The sequence below is a fragment of the Prinia subflava genome, chromosome Z (genome assembly GCF_021018805.1).
Source record: "Prinia subflava isolate CZ2003 ecotype Zambia chromosome Z, Cam_Psub_1.2, whole genome shotgun sequence".
Taxonomy (NCBI): domain Eukaryota; kingdom Metazoa; phylum Chordata; class Aves; order Passeriformes; family Cisticolidae; genus Prinia; species Prinia subflava.
Genome location: NC_086283.1, coordinates 82,889,138 through 82,906,095, shown reverse-complemented (window position 1 = coordinate 82,906,095; position 16,958 = coordinate 82,889,138). Strand labels below are relative to the sequence as shown.

At 54.8% G+C, this 16,958-nt stretch overlaps 2 protein-coding genes across 4 annotated transcripts; both read left to right on the top strand.

The window, feature by feature from the left end:
* Nucleotides 1-582: 582 nt before the first annotated feature.
* On the top strand, nt 583-7,532 carry LOC134564327 (uncharacterized). Its single transcript, XM_063423124.1, has 11 exons — nt 583-1,274; nt 1,846-2,091; nt 2,503-2,751; nt 3,653-3,889; nt 4,226-4,516; nt 4,760-4,857; nt 5,103-5,289; nt 5,901-6,009; nt 6,397-6,443; nt 6,845-6,916; nt 7,057-7,532. Exons 1-11 carry the CDS (start codon nt 1,244-1,246, stop codon nt 7,131-7,133), a joined length of 1,644 nt encoding a protein of 547 aa, XP_063279194.1. The 5' UTR covers nt 583-1,243; the 3' UTR covers nt 7,134-7,532.
* A 1,874-nt stretch (nt 7,533-9,406) lies between these two features.
* LOC134563756 (tyrosine-protein phosphatase 10D-like) lies at nt 9,407-16,691 on the top strand. Of its 3 annotated transcripts, XM_063422006.1 has the most exons (11): nt 9,408-9,590; nt 11,037-11,279; nt 11,995-12,285; nt 12,631-12,728; nt 14,056-14,248; nt 14,386-14,500; nt 14,603-14,837; nt 15,069-15,108; nt 15,382-15,487; nt 15,590-15,636; nt 16,130-16,691. In XM_063422006.1, the coding sequence occupies exons 1-10, from the start codon at nt 9,482-9,484 to the stop codon at nt 15,630-15,632; spliced, it is 1,473 nt and encodes a 490-aa protein (XP_063278076.1). In that variant the 5' UTR covers nt 9,408-9,481; the 3' UTR covers nt 15,633-15,636; nt 16,130-16,691. The 3 variants fall into 3 exon arrangements, with proteins under 3 accessions (XP_063278075.1, XP_063278077.1, XP_063278076.1); XM_063422005.1 differs by lacking the exon at nt 15,382-15,487 and having other exon boundaries at nt 9,407-9,590; XM_063422007.1 differs by lacking the exons at nt 15,382-15,487; nt 15,590-15,636 and adding an exon at nt 15,488-15,538 and having other exon boundaries at nt 9,407-9,590.
* Nucleotides 16,692-16,958: the final 267 nt, after the last annotated feature.

Below are 16,958 nucleotides of genomic sequence, written 5' to 3'. Positions count from 1 at the left end.
AAGAAATTCTGGTACATGCTGGGAGAGTGGTGGTCTTTTTGAGAGAAGGAGGCAAATGAACTGAGAATGTGGGGTTTTTACTACAATTAAGACCAAGAATTCATCACTAGAGTGATGAACAGTGTAACAAAACTCATCAAAATTGGGTGTTTTCTAGCTTGCAGGTAAACATCCTGGATAAGACGGGTGTTATTTTCTTGTTTTTCCCTTTTCAAGGACTTAGACGATTCATTTTCTGTCTGCCTCATTCCTGTAGCTATTGCTTCCACTGCAGAATTGTCACCTTGGTTTTTCTGAGTTTTTCTAAAGCCTTCTACTTGTTCATAAGATGGAGTCAGTTCTTTAATTTCTGCACAATATTAGGAGAAGTTTTTCAGGTTCTCATGCCTTGGAACATAAACAAACCTTCTTGTTTCTGTTCACTGTCTTTTGTTTACATATTTCTAGCCTGAAAATAATGTTGGTTGACAGCTGGTCTGGCCAGTGGAGTGAAGGGGTAGTAACCCCAGAAGCCAATCCACAACCAGACACACAAATGTATAAAAATGAAAGAAATAAACAAGCTCACACTCTTTCTGGGGAGCAGCTCTGCACTGCAGACCTCTTGCCTTTGCCTTGTTATTCTGCGTGTTGGTTCCATAATTGGTGACCCACACAGAATTGCTTTGTTTTTTCTCTTGTTACCTTTACACCTGTTATTCACCATTGCTGCTGGCAGTCACTTCATGGGACCAACCTGTGTAGTCTGAAATGGCAGCAGTAACTCCCTGGGTCTGGTGCACTCCCAGAGCACCTGTATTTGTGGGAGAGTGCAACATCACCCAGGCTGCTGGATCCCTCTGGCTGGGGTGTCTCTACAGCAGCGGGTGGGCAGCAGGGCCTGTGGATAACCCTCCTGCACTGCTCCTGAGGGTGGCAGGGCGGGAGGGGGGATAAAGCTCAGGAGGATGGGGCTCATCCTGGGAGGTGCCATCTCTGCCACCCCTCTGAAGACAGGCGGACTGGCAGCCCTCTGGATGGAACCCTCATCCTCAAGGATGCTGCTGGAGCCCAGTGACCCTCAGGCTCTGCCTCCTGGCCTTTGCACACAGGAAAATGTAAAGCTCCCTCCGGCTGGGACCCCAAACTGCGATTTAACCCGAAGAAGAACGTGTATGCTTTGAATGAAGTCGTGCAGCTCAGCTGTGCTGGGGAGTTTGTGCCATCCACCCCAGAGATCCAATGCATTTCCAGAGGAGCCCTGATGCTGTGGAATGAGACTGCCACTTGCAAGGGTAAGCACAGCCCTGCACCACCCTGGCCCAGGGTCCTGAGCTGGTGACAGACCCCCTGTGACCTGGTCACGCACATGACAGTGCAGGAATGGGAGGTCTGGATGCTTTGGCTTTCTCCCATGTCCTGGCAGTGACAAAGCTCTTTTTGTATCAGCACCTTGCTGTAGGCACCTGCTGGGGTCTGTGCTCCTGAGGAGAGGAATCCTTCCCAGCCAGCATCTCCTGCCTCAGCATGGAGTAGGAATAGCTGCAGGGGTTCTGCTTGTTTGCCTGGAAAGCTTCTCTAGGGTTTGGATTGTCTCTGGTGTGGGAGATTGTTAGTGCAGCATGGCTCACCTGCTCATGAGGGAGACAAGAAACTGGGGGCTCAAACAGCCCATGCAGGGGGTGGAATTCAAAGGAAGGCTTGTGAGTCCTAGCGATGGGGTGACAAGGAGCCCTGTGTGCTTGGAGAGTGCCTGGGCACATGACACATATTTGTCAGGGTGAATAGTCAGTCATAAGAGGCCTGTCCCAAGTCTCCTCTCATAACCTCCCAAAAGTACTCCTCACTCAATTTTACCTCTGACAGAAACATGCCAAAAGCCTGCTTGGTGGGACCCCAGACTCCAGCTGGCACCAGCCCGTGACAATTACACAGAGAATGAAGAAGTGACTCTGAGCTGCCACAATGGTTTCCAGCCATCCTTCACCCATGTCAAATGTGCAAACAGAGTTCAGCAATTGAATAATTCCGTATCTCTAAAGAGAGACACGTGGCTGGGGAGAAAGGACAGTGGTGTGTGGATTCAAGTTCAGGGGAACATAGTGTGCATTGGTAAGCAGGATGTCAGGAAGTGCTTCCTATTGAACTCTGTGGTCAATTTCTGTTCTGTTCATCTGTCTCCCTGCTTCCATCATCACTGTGGCCAGGGATGCAATTCTGATGTGTCGAGGCTGCTTGGATCTTAGGTATTTGATACCTGAGACCATTCCCCTACTGAATCCTGGCACATCCTTGTCCACCACCTGCCTGGACAGGTGCCAGCCCCAGCTGACACCGACCCGCAAGGAAAGCCCCATCCCAACCAGCCTTGCCAAGGCGTCCCATCGTAGCTGATGGATGTGTCACCTTCCCCCTCCTTTCAGGGGCTAGAGGGACTGCTGGGGATTGCTGAGGCCCCACTACATACCCTGCTTCTCCTTGAAAACTCCTAGCCTAACTAAGACCCACTTTCACCTCTGCCAGAAACATGCCAAAAACCTCACTGGGACTTCAGGCTCCAGCTGACACCAGACCAGGCGAGTTACAAGAAGAATGAAGAAGTGATGCTGAGCTGTCCCATGGGTTTTCAGCCACCCTTCAACCATGTCAAATGTACAGGAAAATCTCTGTCTGTTATCAATGGAAAACCTGTATACAGAGAAGCTTGGAATGGAAGGGACAGTAGAGGCAGTTGGATCAACATTCAGCCCAAGTTCAGGGTACAGTGCCTTGGTAAGGAGGCACCAGGAGAATTCCTGACTGCCCTGCTCTGCCCTTCCCGAGCAGGGAAGGCAGCCTGTGTGGGCACAGGAAGCTTCTGGCTCTGTGCTGCCTGGGGAAATGGCAGGTGCTGCTGAAGGCAGCTCCTGAGTTTGCCCTGTGCCTGCCCTGGGGTTCCAGGGGTGCCCTGGTGGGGAGATGGCTGATGCCAGCTTTAGTCCCTGAGGGACCTGGAAGGAGGGAGCTGTGGTACAAAGGTCCCTGCCTTGATACCAAAGTTGCCATTTTGGCAGTAACTAGCACTGCCCATGGCACAGGAGGTCAGGAACCATGCAGGGCTTCAGGCTGTGTTCACAGGGGGCTGGGTGGTGTGTGGGAGACACAGGTCTCCCTAAGGGCCGCTGGCAAGGGCGTGTGCTGAAAAGTCAGGGCTACAATGTTGTAGGTCTGACAGTTGTTTGTGGCACAGGTGACAAGGGTAAAGGCGTGGCTACCTCCTCCTGTGCTGGCCCCCTCTCCCTGTTGTATGCTGTCACTGCAGAGCCAGCTTTGGGGCTCAGACTTTATGTCTTCTCAGGAGGAATCAGGGTGTTGTCATCCTGCCTGAGGGACAAACAGGGCACCAGAGTCTCTGGGCAAGCTTTGTGCACAGTACAAATCCCTCATGGGTTCCCCTCAGTCCCTGACTCCAGGTCCTCCTGGCCCTTCCCAGGAGACCTTAGGGAAGAAGGCTGGAGTCCTTCTTGTCCTCATCCTCTTGCCAAGAATTGATGTGGAAGGGCAGCTCTTGGGAGTGTCCCGGAGTTCATCTCTTGCCCTGATGGGCCAGGAAAAGGGATGCCCTGCTCCATCCCCTGGCATGCCCTGCAGAGCCACACTAACCAGCTAACACCTTCCCATCTTGTTGGTGCAGAGAAATGCCAGAAGCCCCAGTGGGACCCCAGGTTTATCTTTGACCAAGAACAGGGGACCTTCAACCCTAATGAAGTGGTGAAGATGAAGTGCCCTGAGGGGTATTGGCCTCCACCCATGGAGATCAAATGTGTGACACTGAAGCCAAGGGAAGGTTCCCTGATTCCTCATAGTGGCTGGATAGTGAGGAATGGCACAGACATCTGGCACCCTATGGAGGAGAATTTGACCTGTGTGGGTAAGTGAACAAGCCAGACACTCTCTCAGTGCTCTCAGCCTGTCCTCCCCAGGCATGGACAACAACTTTGCATGTGTGGCATATCGTCAGTGCCCTGAGCTCACGGTGCTCATGGTGGTCATGGCAGAGAAATCCAGAGAAAATTCTGGATGCGTCCCAGGTTTATGACTGTGCTGTTGGCAACTCTGGCAAGTGTAGTCTGGGAGAATGCAGAATGTCCTTGTCCACTCTGTGCAGGGGACAGGCAAGTGAGGGAGTGGTGGGGTTGATGGAGTTTGATGTCAAGGCTTGGAGGGGAAGGGAGGGAGTGATCCCCTTAGAACATTCCCTTCACAGATGTCCTCCAGGTTGTCCCTGAGTCCCTGAAGTTTTCCAGCACCAGCATTAAACTGAACTGGACCTGCATGCTCCCTGACATGTGCCAGCGTATTCGGGCCAGGTGCCGGCTGGAGCAGCATTCCTCCTCAAACTGTAAGGCTGAGGAGGTGAAGGGAGAGGAGATACTACAAGGCAAGGAGGGAACTTTCACCTGCTCCCCTCTGCAGCCCTTCACTATCTACAGTGTCACCATCTCCCTGCTGCCTAGCACAATCCTGTACACACGGCTCCTCAGGACAAAGGAAGTGGGTATGTTTACATGAAATGTCAGGATGACCTGAAGTTCAGCTGGAGCATCTGCTCCCTGCTGTGATGTTCCTGGGATCAGACCTGCTTGCAGCCTGTGGGGATCTGGGGAAGGGGCTGTGCAGGGCCCTACAGTGGGGTGTTCCCCCTCCTCATCACACTATTGCTGCTGCAGAGTCAAAAGCAGCCTTTGTGGGGGACAAATAATTGCTATCCATGCATGATGCTGTTCTCCTGTGCTTCCAGTGCCAGACAAACCAGAGAACCTGCAGCTGAATCCCAGCACGGGGTCCATCAGCTGGAAGGCGCTGCCCTCCTGCAAAGGGGAAATCACTGGATACCAGGTACCAGGGGTCCATGGAGTGCCCATGGTCCCCCTCACTTTGTCTGGAGCTCTGTGCAGGCAGCCTGAGGAGAGGTGTGAGCCCTCCTTGGTCAGGGCCCACAGCCTGTACACTGCTGGTGTTCCTGGTAGGGCCAGGTCCCCTCTTGTGCCCAGCCAGCAGTAGCAGCCCTTCTGCACAGAGCTGCCCAGTGCAGAAGCAGGATGTTTGTGCTACTGTTTAGCAGCTCCCTGTCCTTCCTCCAGCTGAACATCACCACCATGAGAGCAGAGGACGACAGCTTCCTCGATTTCAGACAGGTGTTGGTGAACCAGTCTGTCTCTGAGTATGTGCCACCTCATCAAACAGCTGGCAGGAAGTACCTGGTGACAGTGCAGGGCCTGACAGCAGCTGGGGCTGGGCCTGCATCACAGCTGGAATTCTTCATCCGGGGTAATGATTGTTCTGCCCTGTGTCTGGTTGGGGTGGCCTCTGAGGGGGTGCGTACTGAGCCCAGAGCAGCTTCCAGACGTGTGTGTGCAACCACCCTGTCCCAGCTCAGACAGGCAGGGAGTGTGGGCACCTGGCTCAGGAGAGGACATGAAGCTGGGTGAGTTCTTCCTTGAGGCCTTTCATTGGCAGGCCTGCAGAGGAGCTGCAATGCTTCAGCCACTCTTTGTGCCTTTGATACCAGACCTGCCCCCTCTACTCTTCCACTGGAGAAGGTGACACCCATCCCTGCATTAGGGTGCACAGGTGGCTCAAGGTCAGACAGCACTAGAACTGCTGAGGCTGGGTCTGTGTCCTCCTGCTGTGTGCAGAATGGCTGAGCAGGCTGCCAGACCCTCCAGCTGGGGCCATGGGACAAGGCCCTGTTCTCCAGAGCCTCCCTCTGCCCTGCCTAAGCAGATGTGCAAGACTGTCTTGCTGCCTGTTCCTGGAGCAGCCAGGGCAGCAGGGTCTGGGCATGCATTTCTACACACGTGCAGACACTCAGCAGTAAGGCTGGGGCCACTGCTGGTGCACGGCCAAGGCTATGACACCCACTTCTCTCTGTGTATTAGCTGAAGAGCAGCCTCGGGGCCCTTGGCCTGGGTCAGCAGTCATTGCAGTGGTGGTGGTGCTGCTGTTGATCCCTTTGATTGCTGGGATCCTCTGGTTCGTGCTCTCCAGGTGAGTGGCAGCAGATTTGGAATCTTGGCTCTGTCCCAGGCTGTGCTGTGGGGTGGGTGGGGACAAAGAAGGTTCTCCTGCTGCTCCCACCCTTCTCTGGGTGCAGAGGATGCAGCTGGCTGGTCCTAATGTAAATTGGCTCTAGGGCTCCTGGCTGGAGCTCTAAATTACTTCCTCAGGGTTGGGACAGGAGCCATGTATGCTGAGAGACCCTCTCCCCTTGTTGTTGTTGCAGCCACCGCTGCTGTCCCCTGGGGTGTAGGTGGGCAATGCCTGCCAGGGCAGAGGGAGGCTGTGCAGAACCCTCCATGCCACTGGTGCTGGGTTCGGCAGGGTCTGGCCCAGGCCAGCCTCTCCCTGACTCAGGACTGCCCTTTGCCTTCCCAGAAAAAGGAGGGCCTTGCCCAGCCAAGCCGAGGAGGATCACTACACAGGTAGGATCCCCAGCACAGAGGGGACCGTAGGGCTGGAGCTGGGAGGGGAACAGGTGTATTTCAGGAGGGCCTGGTGGCATCTGATGTAGCTCCAGGCAGCCCAGCTGGCTTTGGCTGACCTGTCAGACCAACGTATCCCATATCTATTCCCAGCAGAGACCCTGCTAGTAGCCTCTTCCAGCAGCTCCTGGCTGGTGTCTCCCTGAGGTGCCAGGGAGGGTTGGGAACTGCTCCTTCTTCTCACTCTCTCTGGGGAAGGCAGCAGCTCTTCCCAGCCCTGCTGCCCTGATGGTGTGCATCCCAGTATGATCTGTAGCCCCCAGTGATGCTGCCTGTCTGAGGCTGCCCTGCTCCTTCTCCCACAGCCCTCGGGTCCCTCAGACTGTTTCTGTCCTCTGCAGATCTCCAGCCGTATGAAAATGTACATGGGGATAATTACTGCGTGATCGAGACTTTTCTTAAGAAAGATGCAGGTAGGAAATGGGTTGTCCTACCTGTGACTGCACATGACACAGAGAGAGTGGGGACTGCCAGCTGTGATGGTGTGTCTGAGCTCCTCATACAGCCGAGATCACGCAGCAGTCTTTGCCCTGGGTTCTCTTGTTCTCCTCAGGTAAATGTGGCCAGGATGAAGAGCCATTTCCCAAGCCCCTGCCTATTCGGGAATCCTCAAAAGAGTCAGAGCAGTGAGGAAGAAGAGCAGCTGGAGTGAACCTCTGAGGCTCAGTGGTGATGGTACTTCCCTTCTCGAGGCTTGGTCCTCCACCACCGGAAGCAAAACAATGAATCATCTCATGGGTTATTGCTTTCCCCCAAGTTTTCTTCTTTATCAAGCTCCAGAATACTCTGTCACAGCACAGGAGCAGCTCAAGGCATAGGATGACCTGCTTGTGCCAGCAAGGATATATCCTGGTAGTTCTCTAGTGCTCTGGCATAGCCATCTCATCAGCATATTGGTGCCTGCAAATGTCCCCTGAGAATGCAGGAGCTCACAACTCCTCTTTCCACCTTGTCCTTGTATATCCCTCTAAACCCTGTCCTCTGCTTGACTTTGGCCTAGCTGTGCTGCCCTGGCCACTGTAATGCTGTGTCTGAAACAACCAATAAATTGTTCTGGTTTGCAGGGGCTGCCTGGCCCAAGCTCCCACCTTGTCATGGGTCCTCCTTGTTTTGGGTCAAAGCCTTAACCCCATGAATCTTCATGGAGGAGCTTGGAGTAGGCTTTTCCAGCCCCTGTCAGCTCCAAGGAAGCACACCTGAGATGCTGCATGCTCCCAGTGCAAAGTTTTGGGTGGCTGCTTTCCCTCCTCCCCATCCTACAGGTAACACCATCTCCACTACGCATAGCTGGACCTCTGCGTTGGTCTGTGTCCTCCTCTGTGGATGTTGGTGCTTGTCTCCCATTTTGTGAGGTGCAGTTGGCACTGTCCCTCTTGGGACATCTGTGTCCCGCAGCCTTTGGGATCTGCTGGCTCTTGGCTGGGGCTGCTGTTCCGTCACCTCCAACAGCCACTGTCTCCCACCCTGTGGGATGCCAGTGCCCAGTGCAGCCTGGAGGCTGAGGGGCAGCCTGAAAGCTCTCCTTCTTGAGGAGTACACTGCTAGAACATAGAGCAATTGACCTCTCTCTTCTCCAGCTTTTTTTAGCCTGGCATGGCTTACACGTGCTGGTAGAGACATGTTTTGACAGTCCTTCATATGAGCTGTCTGCCTATCAGCTCAATACCTGCAACTGGCCCCTGGGACCAGAATATCTCTTTCCTGTGAACTGTTGCTGGTGGAGCAGCTGTGTGTTCCTGATGGAGCAGCTCTTTGTGGGTATTGGCCAGAGAGGAGAAGAGCAAATCAGTGCTGTGTGGCTGCTGCTGGTTGAGAAAGGGGAATGAGCAGGTTTGGAATAGGGGAGAGCAGTTGCCACCTCCTTGGCTACTCTGCTTGCCACTCCATCCTCCCATTCCCAGTCATACCCTGGGCTGTCAGCCTCGTGACTCCACCTGCTCTGTCCAGACAGGCAGTAAAGGCTTGTGGTTTGGAGGGGCTACCTGCTGCCCCCACCTCCTGCCTAGCCACCTCACTGCCCTGGTGAGGTGCTGTTCCCTGTGGGTGCTGAGCTAACTGCACCTTGCTGAGGGGAGCCATGAGCAGGGCCCCCTTTGCCCTGGGCAGAAGTGTGTCCTGTGAGTGTGCCACAGGCAAAGCTGAAGGACAAGTACGGTCTCTGTGCCTCTGTAGCCCCCATGTCTTATCACCCAGCCTTCTGCAATCTGAGACATCCAAAGTGGATGGGAGATTCTGAAGGAAGAGAAAAGCAGTGGCTGCTGACGAGCAAGGGGCATGATTTAGGACTGTGAGTGTTTTCTCAAGCACACAGCTGGCACTGTAGGGCAGTGTGGTCTGCACACTTGGGGACATAGGAGAGTTCTGCCAGGCTGAGAGGGAACAGGAGGAGGAGGCGGCTGAGGACAGAGAAGCGGGGAAGGATGAGAGGCGGTGTGGGCTGAGTGCTTATTTCAGAAGGGCCACAGACTGTTTCAGGCACTGAAGTACTCCTTGCAGTTCATGTCCCCATTCGTATCCATGCTTCTGACCAGGTCTTTATGTGGTTTCTCAAAGGTCCTCCATCTCCTGTGATCATTGAGGGGAAGTGACTCATCGCCACTCTAAAACCCACGCAGTGTCAGGAAGCACTTGGATATTACCTCAGAAACAGGAGTAACACTTCTTACTCCTGTCAACAATTCTTGAATGCCCTGGTAACTAGGAGGGTTTTGGGAGGAAACTCTGGGATCTTGGTGACAAGATTCCTTCTGTTGAGTCCCAGAGCCTGTAGGCTCCTGGGGTGAAAAGATATCAAAAGGCAGAAGTGCTGACAGTGATGGGAGGTTCCCTGCCCAAAGGGGAAGCCTCCTGCATCTCACAAGGAGATGCGTCTGTTTCCTTCCTGTGGTTGCAAGTCTTGCAGTCAGATACAGATGCCTGGGCTCAGAGGCAGTGAGTGGGGCTGAGATTTCAGTCCTGCCTGGGGACTTCATGCTAGGATGGCCCTGCAGTCACTGGCTCTGAAATTTCTCCTGGCCCTTGCCTCTCTACTGTCAGCACAAGGCCAGGAAGGATTTTTCAACATCCAAATAGTGCCTCAGGGAACAGGTAAGAAATGGTTCTTCCTCTTGGAAGCTTCTGCTGCCTTTCCTCCTGTAGACTGGATATTCATGTTCACTGCCTGCAGCCCTGGGCTGGAGACCAGACAGAACTCTGAGGGCTGTCAGGGCCAGCCTCTGTCTGCCCCAGGGACAGAAGCTACAATGCAGTGTACACTGGGGTTCAGTGGGAAAGACAGGACTGGGCTGGATGTGTGGTGATGGGTCATGCCCTCCAGAAAACCAGTTTGCCAGTCTTTCCCTGCAGACAGCAGGCATGAATAGGGCATCAATTCATACATTGGGAATCAGGGGAAAGGTCTTCAGGCAGGTGTCACTTTCTGTACACATCCTATCCCCAGGTGTGCTTGAGAGACACAGTGCCTGCTGAGCGCAGCACAAGAGGGAGATTGCTGCTGCTTTGCCAGACACATGGATTGGGACAGGACCAGTGGCTGGGTGCCTGAGCATGGGGTGGGTCATGGCTGTGTGCCAGGGGACAAAGCTGCTGGTTGTGGTGCTCAGCTGAGCACCTCTGGTCTTCTGCCATCAGGGCTGTTTGAGAGCAAAGCCTGAGCACAAGAGGCTTGTCATCAGCATTTCCCTTTGTGGCAAAGTTGGTCTGCACCTTGTGAGATCATTTGGGAGACGGGATACTTCAGGCCTCACAAAGCTTCTTGCAGATGCTTGAACAGGCATAGACTCCTTCCAAAATCCAGAGTTCTTCTCCGTAGGAATCATTGTCACAAATCCTTGCCCTGCAGCATTGGACAAACTGCTGGGACCAGCTACTCAGCTACTGCTTACTGGGCCTGGAGGGTGCTGGATTTGGTGAGGAGGTGACGAGAAGAAGGAAGGATTGTGTTAGGAGAAAGGGGCAGAGGCACTCGTGAAGCAGGAGATGTGACTGGAGAAGGCTCACCCCCATGTCCTGCTGCCCAGCAGTGTGAGGCAGGAGGAGAGCAACCAAGGCACTGAGTGAGTGAGAACAGGAAGCCCAGAAGTGTAACAGGGGCATGGCTGATCCCTGTGGGGAGGCATGGGATGAAGGGACATGCATGCCAGCAGGAGTGGTGGTGCCATGGCCCAGCAAGTGCCACCTGAGCTGGGCTGGGTGACAGGCCTGAATGAGAAGTTGGAAAGTGTCTCCTAGTGCAGGGGTTATTGCCCTTGGAATCTCCCTGATATGGCTTTGCAGAAGGGAATATGGTACCCATGGACACAATGGGTATCCACAATGGGCGTGAATGGGGCAGGTTCATGGATAAGTGATCCTTCATGATTTCCATGCATAAGGAAAGCCAATTCCCAATAAGCCTTGCCCTCAGGTCACATCCCAGCAGTTGCCTCTCCCTTCATTGGCTGGAGGGGTTTCTGAGGATTTGTCTCCCATCACTCACCCATATCTCATCTCATCACCCCCGGCCCAAATAACACCCTCTTTCACCTCTGCCAGAAATGTGCCAAAGGCCCCCATGGGACTCCAGACTCCAGCTGGCACCAGACCAGGAGAATTATAAGAAGAATGAAGAGGTGATGTTGAGCTGCCCTGAAGGTTTCCAGCCATCTTTCACCCATGTCAAATGTTCTAGTGAAGTCCAGTCCTTCACTGGTGGGAAACCTGTATACAGAGAGGTCTGGACTGGAAGAAACTCCAGAGGTGTCTGGGTCCGCATTCGGACCAGTGTGGAGTGCAGTGGTAAGGAATGGATCAGGAGACCTCTTGGCTGCCTTGCCCTGCCCTTCCTGAGCAGGGAAAGGAGGGTGTGGGGCACAGGAGGCTGGGGCTGTATGCTGCCCAGGGAAATGGGAGGTGGCAAGTCCAGCCCACAGGTGACCACTGGGGTGTTGGTGATAAGGGTGTCCCTGAGGGCTTCTGGCAAGAGCATGTGCACAAAAGAGAAAAGCATGGGAAAGGGATTTGTGGTAAAGTTTGTGGCCATCACATGGCATCACTGTTTGAGCAGGATCAGAGGGCTTTGCTGCCTGTGCATCTGTGAGTACCACAGCTTCCCCTATGCAGGCTGGGCCCCTCCATGTTCTGCAGCATGGTGGGTGCAGAATTAGCACCCTCTTCTCACAGCTTAGGGCATTCATGTTCCCTCCAAGGGAGAACAGAGCTATACCTGATGGACTGTAGAGATTCTGAGACAAAAAGATACCTCAGTTTTGAATCAATGGGGAAAATTACTCGAGCAGTAGTAGTCCACTCATTCGCCCACATTCATTCCTGTCCAACTCCTCCTGCTCTCCTTTGAACAAGTTGCAGGGACCACTTTCAGCCTCACTTTCCCTCCCACTGGCCTGAGTGATAAGCAAGTGGGTGATAAGCAAGTGCTGTTTGAATGCAGCATCCTTCCCTGGCTGGGAGGGCAAGGGAATAGAGTCACCCTCTGTCAATCTTTCCTTCACAGAGGTCCTCCAGGTTGACCCCAAGACCTTTGAGATTTCCAGCACCAGCATCAAACTGAAGTGGACCTGCAGGTTCCCTGATGCCTGCCAGGGCATGAGGGCCATGTGCCGGCTGGCAGAGCCTTCCTCCCCTCCCTGTGAGCCTGAGGAGGTGAAGGGAGAGCAGATGTTACATGGCCAGGAGGGAACATTCACCTGCTCCCCTTTGCAGCCCTTCACTGAGTACAGTGTCACCATCGGCTTGCCCCCCAACACAACCCTTTTCTCATGGTTGTTCACGACACAGGAAGCAGGTATGTGCACAGAAATATCAGAGACAGGTCACAGGTCAGCTCAGCCTGATTGTTTGCTCCCTGCAGGGATGGATGTGCCTGGGATCAGGGCTGCTTGGGTCCTGTGGCACTCTGGGGAAGGGGCTGGGAGAGCCCTGAGCAGGGCATATCCTTTTCTCATTGTCCCACTCCACACCACACTGCTGTGCTCCCCACTGCTGCAGCACATGCAGCCTTTGCAGGGGACAAACCCTTTGCAGGGAGTCCCTTTTGCAGCCTGTCCCATGGCCAGGAGCTGCCTGCACCCTCCCCTGCCTCAGCCCCTGCTCACGGCCCTGTGTGTGACCCCACTGCCTGTGCTTCCAGTGCCGGACAAACCCGAGAAGCTGTGGCTGGATCCCAACAGGGGCTCTCTCAGGTGGAACTCGCTGTCCTCTTGCAACGGGGAGATCATTGGATACCAGGTACCAAGGGACCAGGGCAGACCCTCACCTGCTGGCCTGTGTCTGCACACTGGGAAGTGTGGGAAAGGGACATGTGGGACAACCCACAGTTCCCAGACAGTAAATATCTGGGTTTGACGAGCACAAGTGTTTTCTGTTTCATTCTCAACATTTCTCATGCTGTGGAAATGCCCAGAGAGGTGTGAGTGCTCCATGCCCTCTTGGCTTACTGCCTGGGTCTGCTCTGCTTCAGGTTTGGCAGGCTTTTGGAGGTTGGTGTGCAACACATGCTGACGTATCTTCTTGGGTGGCATCCCAGGGTTTCCTGTGCCTCTTGCGTACTTGTTTCTGGTTCCTGCCACAGAAAAACTTGTTGTTTGAGTAAGCCCTCCTGAAAGTCCCTCCTGAAATCCCCTCCTCCAGAGAGCTGCACCATTTTACCAAGTTTTCCTCAATACATAGCTAGAAGCATCTCCTCCATCTCTGGATTTGGGACACGTTCCACAGCAAAACCCTCCTCTTTAGCAGTGGGAGGGGGTTTGTGTACATTGTTCTGGTGACATTGTTCTTAGAATGCTCTAGGTCCTCTCTAAGGACAGAGGTCTCCACAGTGTGACAGGGACCTTGCAAGTTGTTTCTTAGTGCTTTCCTGGAGAAACTGTCAGAGAAATTCTTGCCAACACTGTGACCCTGTTCAGCTGGTTACCTGCTCCCAGACACCACAAGTGTTCATGAAAAGAATCCTTTCATTCCACTTTATGTTGTCTTCATTTTTGCATAAGTGCACAATATATTTCTGTACAGGCAGCAAGTGAGAATGGCCAGGGATCTCATGACAAATTCAGATGATGAATGGGCAAATGGGAACCCTTCATCTGTATCACTTATGGAAACTTTAGTTCTCCTTTTCTCTTAGAGAAAGCCTTCAGAGTCCAACTTTACACAAGAGAAAAGAGAAGCTTGGATTCCTCTGGCAGAGGATGTCACCACAATGCCTCTGGTATTGCAATACACCCAGGGTGACCTGTCGTCAGGCTCGGGACATGTATCTACAGCCCTTCAAACAAACAGCATCCCTCTTCCCTTCACAGAGGCCTGATCAGGCCGTTGCTCACAGAGGCTGTTGCTCACACATCCTGAGTGTTGCCTCCAAATTCCTCCTCTCCTCTCCTCTCCTCTGTTTGAGGTCCCTGCATGGGGCTGAGGCTCCTGCCCGTTGTTCTCCGGAGCCTTCCCCAGCTGGGGCAGGCACAGGGAAGGGCAGGCTGCAGGGACGCTGCCAGCTGCGGGCACCTTCCCAGCGGGCAGCTGGCAGCTGCTGCATTCCAGCTGTGTCTCCTGTCCGCAGCTGAGCATCACAGCCAGGAACGCAGGCGACAGCAGCGTGCTGGAGACGGAGCGCCTGCGGCTCAATGGCTCCGTCACTGAGCACCGGCTGCCGGAGCACGGCCCCGGCAGCAGCTACGCCGTGGCCATCCGGGGACTGACGGCTGCCGGAGCCGGGCCTGCCTTGACGAGGGAGTTTCCCCCCGGCAGCTCCGGTAAAGCTTTGCTGTGCTGTGTGTGCAGGAGCCCGGGCGCAGACGAGCTGTGCTCGGCAGCCGGCGTTGCCCGAGGCCGCCCCTGCCCCTCGCACAGCGCTGCCGACGCTCATTCCGCGGCTCTGGTTCCCCTCCAGACGCCCCGCGTCCCCAGGGCATCATCGGCTGCCGCAGCGCCCGCGACATCGCCGCGTCCCACGGGACGGCCGTGCTTCCCCTGCGCCCCATCGCCCGGGCCTCCGAGGCGGCCAGGTGAGCGCACCCCGGCGTGCCTGTCCCAGTCCAGCGCTGGCCTGCGGACGCCTCCCTTCCCCTGGGCCCCGTCCCCGCGTCCCAGCGCCTTTCGGCCCGCAGGGAGCACCAGCTGATCGTGGCCGCCACGCACAACGCCTCGGTGATCGAGAGCATCTGCTCGGGGCAGCCGCAGCTCTTCAACGCCACCACGTACCTGGCCGCCGTCCTCAACCTCACCGCCCCCACGGACTTCGTGCTGGGCGACGGCAGCCGCGGGCAGGGCCAGCACAACGCTGCCCTGCGCCCGGGCTGCGACTACACGGCCCTTCTGCGCCTCGCCCGCCTCTCGCCGCAGGTACCCATCGCGGGGCTCCTGCTCTCTGACGGTGCTGCCGCCCGGGCTGCGGCCCTCGCTGGCACTGGGCTGCCTGGGAGGGCCCTCCTCTCCCATGCCTTGCCAGGACGGTGTCCCTGGGAGTCGGGGCCACAGCCGGGTCACTCGGTGGCCCTGGGTGGGGACTTTTGCCCCCAGGTAGGATAGTGCTGCAGCACGGGGCTGAGCTCTCGCTCCTGTCTCCTCCAACAGGCAGAGAAGTTCACCTGTGTCTGCTACAGCTTCTCTGTTGGTAAGCGTCTCCTTGTTCATGGCGCCCAAGCCTGTCTCCTCCACGTTCCCTTTTGCCTGCCTGGCAGCTTTCGTGGAAATGAGCTGGCCCAGCACAAGAGCTTTTGGGTCTCACGTGGAACAGAGCAAAATCCCCACACATGGGGTGATCCTCCCTCCCAGAAGAAACCTCAGCCAGGACAGAGGCCTACACACTTTCACATACCCTTTGCCATTCTTGGGCCACTTCCAGTAGGAAGCCAGGCTGTGGCACTCACTCCTGGCTCTGTGTTAGTTGCAGGGCAGACTGCAGGCCAGTGGCATGGGATTGTGATTGGACTGGTTGTGCTGTTTGCAGTCCTCCTTGTGGCTGCAGTCATCCTGTGGTTTGTGCTCTCCAGGTGAGCAGAAAGGGGACAACTTCACCTGTACAAAGGGGACAACTTCAGCAGGTACATACACGATGTCAGTTTCTTACCCAGGACTCACCTTTGCCTTTCCAGGAAAAGGAAGTATTTGCCCAACAGAAATAAAGAGGTTAACTAAAAAGGTAGGAAAATGCAATTCTGCAGACAATCATCACAGAGGAGACTATAGGGCTGGGGGGAAGCTGGGATGAGAGCAGCAATCTTGCAGAAGCACCTGAGTTTCAGGAGAAACAGCAGTTTGTACACTGCACTGACATATCTCCTGATTTGCCTTAGCCAGGGATGGTCAGGATGGTTCTGCCCACTGAGCCCCACATGGCAGCAGAGTCTAGTTCCAGGCAATGCTTCCTGCCTGGAACAGGGACAGGGGTGAGCAAAGAACAGGCATCCCAAAGGCTGAGTTTTTTGAGGGACCTTTGTGCGATCCCTCCCAGTGATCTGCAGGGAGGGATCTCAGAAGAGTCAGGCTGAGGGGCTGCTGCTCTCACCTCAGCACTGCCAGGCTCCTCCGGGCCCCTGTGGTTGGGCACAGCTGGAATGAAAGGGTTGGGCTGCGGCAGGCACTGCTCTGTGCTCCAGCCTGTCTCTGACACTGGGCGCCCTTTTTCTCCACAGGAAAAGGTGGCTCGGCTGGAGATCAGTCACTTCAGCCCCAGCCAGGATCATAGAGACATCCAGAACAGCAAAGACTTGGAGAAAATGGGAAGGATCACCCCAGCCCGGTGCTGATGGCTGCCATGTCCCCTGGCTCTCCTGTGACTGTGACCAGCATGGGGGTCCCATGCAATTCATCCAATTCTACAGGGCAAGAGGAAAACAGAAGGCCAAGGAGGGTTGGGCTTTTTCATTCCTCAGCCCCTTTACCTCATAGGTTTTGCTTACTGCTTTTGTAAGGCCTTTGAATCTGGCTTTCTATAATCCTTTTTTTCCGGGCTTTTCATTCATTGTTGCTTTTCTAGAAGCAGAACTTGTGTGCTGGATTTCCCAGTCCCAGACTCACACAAGCTCAAGCTGATGGCATTCTCTTGCTGTCCTCTGAGTTCCCAACCCTTCTGCCCTCTCTGTTTTTATTTAGCCAAACCCAGGGCTTTTCTTATCTTGGCTGGACTGCTTTGTGACTCTGCCTGGACAATAAATAAAGGTTTATGGTTTGGAGGGGCTGCCTGTCCCACACAGCTCCTGCCTGGTCCCCTCATTGCCCCTGTGGGTTCATATTACCCTGTAGGCAGCTGACTGTGCCTTGTTGAGGGGAGCTACAAGCAGGGCTGCTGTGACAGCCCTATTCCCCTAGTGGTGCCTGACAGCTTTTCTGACCTCCTGAGCTGAGCCGGACTGCTCTAATGTGTGTTTGGAGCAGATGTGTGCTGGGAATCCATCAGGAGTGATGGCCCTCAACAGACATTTTGGCCAAGAGCGTATTCTGTGCCCATGCTGTGGTATCTCT

Coding starts and splice junctions, on each gene's coding strand:
- LOC134564327 (XM_063423124.1), top strand. CDS start 1,244: ATGCTGTGGAATGAGACTGCCACTTGCAAGG. Junction 3,890..4,225: donor GGAGAATTTGACCTGTGTGG/GTAAGTGAACAA, acceptor TTCCCTTCACAG/ATGTCCTCCAGGTTGTCCCT. Junction 6,010..6,396: donor CTCTGGTTCGTGCTCTCCAG/GTGAGTGGCAGC, acceptor TTGCCTTCCCAG/AAAAAGGAGGGCCTTGCCCA.
- LOC134563756 (XM_063422005.1), top strand. CDS start 9,482: ATGGCCCTGCAGTCACTGGCTCTGAAATTTCTCCTGGCCCTTGCCTCT. Junction 15,109..15,589: donor CTGCTACAGCTTCTCTGTTG/GTAAGCGTCTCC, acceptor TTGCCTTTCCAG/GAAAAGGAAGTATTTGCCCA. Junction 15,637..16,129: donor TAAAGAGGTTAACTAAAAAG/GTAGGAAAATGC, acceptor TTTTCTCCACAG/GAAAAGGTGGCTCGGCTGGA.